The sequence below is a fragment of the Nanorana parkeri genome, unplaced genomic scaffold, assembly GCF_000935625.1.
Source record: "Nanorana parkeri isolate BGI_ZX_2015 unplaced genomic scaffold, ASM93562v1 scaffold1489, whole genome shotgun sequence".
NCBI lineage: Eukaryota > Metazoa > Chordata > Amphibia > Anura > Dicroglossidae > Nanorana > Nanorana parkeri.
The window spans coordinates 73,426-79,659 of record NW_017307757.1 but is presented as its reverse complement, the minus strand read 5'-3'; the positions used below and the strand labels follow the sequence as shown (position 1 = coordinate 79,659).

The 6,234-nt window shown below is 43.0% G+C and overlaps 1 protein-coding gene across 1 annotated transcript in view; it reads left to right on the top strand.

The window, feature by feature from the left end:
* Positions 1–2,645: 2,645 nt before the first annotated feature.
* Positions 2,646–6,234, top strand: part of LOC108798495 (programmed cell death 1 ligand 1-like) — a gene marked incomplete at its 3' end in the record, with an annotated part of 45,717 nt that continues 42,128 nt past the window's right edge. The window contains exon 1 of the mRNA XM_018570258.1: positions 2,646–2,857. Within this exon, the coding sequence (XP_018425760.1) occupies positions 2,646–2,857 (212 nt within the window). The remainder of the gene's footprint in view (positions 2,858–6,234) is intronic.

Genomic DNA, 6,234 nt, shown 5'->3' with positions numbered 1-6,234 from the left:
CCCCTGTTCCTTTGCCACTTTTCACACCTGTTCACTGTATCTTCATTTGTGCTTACATGTATCAGTGCTGTAGTCCTGCCACCTGAACCCCTAATGCATGAAATGCTTTTCTCTGCTTCTCACAGCTCCATACAAACAATTAAATACAAACGTCACCGAAGTGGTCACATCCTCTGGACAAACAATGAAGGAGCTCTCCTGTCAGTCAGTGGGATATCCTAAGGCTGAAGTCACCTGGCTAAGTAGCAATGGGAACATCAGTGCAATCAATAACGTTAGCTATATATTAACTGCTGAAAGACTATTCAATGTCACCAGTGTGATCAGAATCTTCTCTGAAGCTAACACGACATTCACTTGCATATTTTGGAATAAAGCACTTCAAGATTCAATTTCACATAATTTTACCTTCCCAGGTATGCACACCTTTCCATTATTCATGTGTTCTCTCTGTATGTGACATGCCTTATTAACGTTTTATGACTGCAGATTTGATTTGTTGAACTGTTAATTAGCATTAAATATTTTTACACTTGCTGAGGCAAGTGAGAGAATATATATTGAGCTATGACCATTTCAATGCACTACAAGAAGGTTTGAAATGCACTGTATGTCCAGCCAAAATTTGGATAGAGTGGGGAAGGATTAGAACCCCTATTCATTGTTTCTGCTATCTTCGGCTTTATTAGATAGATATACCCACACTTGCTGTTCTGATAATTATTTCAAGAGAGACATTCTCCAGCAGCAATAAAATGCAGGTTTGTATTCTTTGCCACAATCCCCTGTTGGAGCAAACATACACTGAGTATTATGCTACTATATAATAGTCAGCTCTACCTACCTCCCAGAACCAATGTAGCCATATCTTCGCTGATTCTTATACAATCCATTACAGCGCTTGCATTTCTGTTTCAGGAATGGACAGCAATTATAGACAGCATGAATGGATATCTGCAGTTGTCATTATAATGTTGCTAATTGTAGCAATTCCTCTTTTGCTCTTTATATATGGTAAGATATTCAGTTATTTTATGAAATGTGTTTGTTTTGCTATTTACTTCTAAAAGTTAATTTTATTTATACAATTTCACTGGACGCATTTGTTGAAAGTACAAGACGGTAACCAGACATTTGACTATGTTTTTTAAAAAGACATATCATTCTTCTGGGCTTAGTTAAAATGTGACTGCACTGCTAGAAAAGAAGATATGCTTTTTCATTAGCTGCAGAGATTTTCTAACATCTTATAAAATCTTCAAGAATGCAAACAAGCCCTTCTTTTGCGCAGTGTTGCAATGCCATGTTCTGCATGATGTATTAGCGGACCCCTGGGAGACAAGATGACCCCTTATTGATTGAATTGCATTTCAGCTAATATTATTATAAATTTACAATATACGTTGTTACAAAGTAAACCATTTGTGGGGGCAAAAACCAACTCTAGTAAGAATATTACCCCTAACTACATTATGCTGCCAACTTGGTAAAAGCGTCTGCCAACTCCGCCTGTGGGTCTGGTATGTACCTGTTGAAGCACGAAGAGTTCCAAAGTCCTAAATGCTTGATTATGTGAGCTTCCCGTGCCATTGCCATAACGACTGTTTGATAGGCAGCAGTTTAAACGCATCCGAGATGTCCGCTTTGGATAACCAAGCTCCCTTACCTCCCTTAGTCACGAAGGCTGCGTGCTGCGTACCGTGCAATTGACCTCGGGATGCGCCCTAAAGCCGCCCGAACAAATGTGCAACAGTCGACACTGCGGATAATTACAAGACTTGTAATTAAAATTGTTGCAGATCTGGGCTTTCCCCAGACACTGGATCGGCCTACCCAACTTGTCGTACTGCGCGGAGGTGCCGCCGGGCGGGTTAGGTAACAACCCAGATGGTCTAAGAACCGCGTTCGTGTTGGCCAACGCCGGGGTGGGGCACCAGTTAGCCATGTGCGCGGACGACTGACAGATCGTGCATACCGGCGCCACTAGCCCCGCGAAGTGCCTACAGAAGAGCTCGGTGTCCATCCTACCCCAGTTGGACATGAACTGGAAATGCGCCAGGACGGCGGCGGCCTTCGCCGAGAAAGCCCTGTGGTAATCATAGAAGGCGAAACCTCCGTACCTGTGCCCCAGATCCACCACCAAGTGCAAATACATGTCCAACTCCTCCCCACGAGCAGGGCTCGCAGAGCACACCACATCCCTGTACATACCAAAGGCCAAAACAAACTCAGACACAGACAACTTGCGGTTCAACCGAGGATCCCTGGCCTTCAGTATGACAGAAACATCCCCGCAAGCGAAGGACTTGTTGTCCGTGACGTCGTACGTGGCTACGAGCAGCGACGCCAGGTTCACATCCTTGCCCTCGAGAATGTCCTTTTTAAGGTTAGCCGGCACAAAGTGCGCCGGCGTAATATTAGGGGGATAAACCAGCATACCTGCATGCACGTCTCCCCGTGTGCCGGATGTGCTAGGAATAACCGCGTCCGTGCCCGTAGGGACCTGCGTTGCCGCTGCCGCCGGAACCGGGGGGACCAGTGTCTCCAGATTTCCCGTCCTCTGCTGCAACTCGTGCAACGAGGTGGTGATCCCGTTCAGCGCTGCGTGAATCTGCGCCAAAGAAGTCGCCAGTGTCTGATCAGACATGCGCTCAGAACAGATGCTAGCAGTAGCCGGGGGGAACAACAGTTTGAACAATTCTGCCTTCCTGGCTGTGGCCGAGAAAGGAATGTCCCTCTTCTGTAGCTCCAAAACCAATTTCGGAATCGTCTATGCCCGAAGAGACGGAGGACTACCCTGCACAGAACCTCTGGTGGGCGTCGGGGGTAGAGACACAAACTCCTCGCTCTCCGAAACGTGCGACATGGTTGCCGGAAGCACTGAAAAACAACAACAGCAATGACACTCGTGTGACCGGAGCGAAATTAGTGACAGTCTAAATGAGCAACAGCGAGTGCCGTATCGCAGACTCCTCCCACAAATTCAGGCTAACCTGTTAGCCTTCCAACATATATTTTGTATATATACAGTATATACAATTCTCTTATTATCTTCGCAGAGACTTTCTTTTTGTTTACTAGGAAATCAAACCGAAAATCAAGTACTCATCAGTCTAAACTAACAGTTACATACCATATACACTGTTATAAAGGTCCATTGTAGTATGTGGGTCTGGCATAAACAGTGCTTGCTAGTTCCTTATCTCCAACAAATTAAGCTTTAATAAATGTTAGGAGCTATAGAGCCCAGAGTTTGCTAACAAATTGTTTTTCAGACTCTAAGAATCCTCTTGTCTATCAGTTGAACTTCGATGGTTACCTAACCAAATTCTAGTGATGCCGCTGATGCTATCCTTTATAGCTGTAAAATTAGTTAACAAATAATGTATGATGCTTGACAATCCAATGCACTCTAATTTTTCCATACTTTGATAAGATTGGATTTCTTAGAATGTATTGTTTTTGGCACATGGTTCACACTGTGCATCTAATAAAGAAGAACTCCAGGTAAACATCTATATACACAGATGAAACCCATATAAGGGAGCTGTTACCTGCCAAAGTATTTGTATTTCTCTCCATCCAGTCATGAGATATAGACATATCTGCCACACAAATTATGCCACCTTCGCTGGTAAAGTTAAAGTGGAAATAAATTTGCATTGTGGTGGGTGGGATTTATGGTACACTCAATGAGCAAGTATGCGCAGCATGTTTTCACATTATGGCAGTTCTATGAAGCCGACTCCATAATACCTGGTGACGAAGCAACACTAAGCCAGCTTCCCGGCCAATCAGGAAGCTGGCGGTGTGTAATGACTTGCCGCTCAGCTTCCTGATACTGGAAGTTCTGGTATCTGAGTAAGCGTTAAGAGTATTTGGGCTCTCCCAAATACTCGGTATCGGCACCCATACCGATACTAATAACGGTATCGGTGCATCTCTAACTATAAGGAATACATTGGTGCAATCTCTCCACCCTTAGACTGCTGACTGAAAGAGCAGCAGCAGACTCTTGGTGTCATCTCTCTGCTCACTCTACTTGTTTATTATTGAATACAATAAAGTTCCTGACTCACCATATTCTTAACTTCCTTCTATAGATTAAAGCTGTCCCTTTACTGCTGGAATCCTAGGCAAATAGTATGATGGTCTGCAAAAAATGAACTAACATCCTTAAAACAATTCTGCTGGGTGTCTGCAGATATCTGTAACAGTCTCCAATACCCTCCCTCTATGGCTGAAACTCGAACCATTATAACACGCAAAGCTCCAACATTTCCTGATAATATCAACATCTGGCCCTTCCTGCCTTCTACACATTCCTACTTCCCAGTAGGCCTATTACCATGGCTGGAATATGACTATAACACCAGGGCTTGGATGCTGCATATTATACCTGACAAAGTCACCTGAAACTACATTGTTAGCCCTAATAGACATTTAGACCGATCCTTTCAAATTGCACAACAATCTCACTGTGCTTTGCTCTCACTGAAGCACAGTCAGATGTTTGAGGCTAAAATGTATCCAAAAACATTTTTTGGTCATTTACAGTGTAAAAATAAACAAAAACTATAGAAATGTGTGCACTATGTGGCTGCTGCTGTGTAACATACACAGACGTTGAGTACAGAGATCATAGCGGGTTGCTTGTTCTGCAGCTCATCCATTCCAAAATGTTTTGCATTTTTTTCAATGAATGCAAGGCGTTTTGTGATTGTACGTATGAAGATTGTGACATTCATCCACACCACCTCCAATTACAGAATGCCTTGCATTTGATGAAAGGAATGCAAGCTGCTTTCAGATTGGATGAGCTGCGGAGCGATCAACCCACTGTACGCTGTGTAGTGCAGTCGTAATATAAGTTTCAGTACTGGTTGTTCGGGATGACTGTACTGTACAGGGGGAATGAAAGTAAGAATATTACATAAAGTAGCAGCGACCACACACAATGCACACACTTCATTGGTGTTTATGTATTTTTACAGTGCAAATGGCCAAATTGTTTTTGGGCAGGGTTCGGTCTTCATCTTCCGTGCATTTTCCTCTTCCATTTCCACTTTCTTTCTCTTTCTGCCTTCTTTATTATCTTCCCTTTATTTTTTTTCTTTCCAGCTCTTATTTCCCCTACTCTTTGCAGAAAAAAGGTAGCTGCATGTTGCAGGGACCAAAAAGTGTATGTCTGGGCAAAATAAAAAAAAAGCCACACATCTGTCCAAAACATGTACATTTTCCTATGTTTTGCCTCTTTTAAAACACAGCAAGTGCAAAAAAATACTATTGAAACCTCCCAGCGTTCCTAATTTCCTAAACTCAGCAGATAATTCTGCTCTGAAATCTCAGATAGTGTTATCAGCCTTGCCCAGTTCATCATTGTGAATTATAGAACACCTACCCCTCATATTATGTAGATAAGATGACAGACAGCTGTTTGAAGTTTTAATACACATACTGTTCTAGAGTGACAATGCTGCTCCTCCATAGATACAGCAGAGTGAGTGAGCGTTGTTACCCTGGGAACGAAGTGTGTAATGGCCACATCACTAGATAAAAATAAAGGAAAAACAGTCTAAAAAATTAAAACTGATACAGCCCCCCTGCATCTTATTTATAAGCTGCATAATATTTCAATATTTCATTATATATTCATTATATGGATTATACACTTTACAGATAGCAAAGCTAACCTGACATGTCTACACTATGTTAAAGTGACATTAAAGTCACAAATATCCCCCCACCCCAATGTTAATTAAAGCACTTACCTTTAATGATGTTTCTGAGATGATCTTCTTCTTTCCTGATGTTTTCATCTGTCCCCACAGCGCTGCTGCGGCTCTCCGATCCAGCTCTGACTCCTCTGTCCTTGCTGGTATTTCCTGTCCCACGGTGTCTGCATGCGGATGCATGCGTCCATATACATACCTTGTGTCTCTCCTCGTCTCCCGCCCGAAAATGTGAACTGCGCATGTGCCCACCCCAAGATGCTTTGCGGTTGCCCGAGAATTTTCACATTTTCGGACAAGAGCGCGCGGGGAAGACACAGGTAAGTTTAAACCGCTTTTATATCGTTTTTTCCCCCGTTTTTTTACACTTTTTGCATATATCTACTGCTTGCTAGCAGTAGATATATGCAAAAACACCGGAGGGTTTAATAAACCTTTAAACTTGTTGGCTTGCTTACTTGTATTTGCTGTTTCCCCCCCCCCCCCCCCCCCTCAACCCGCG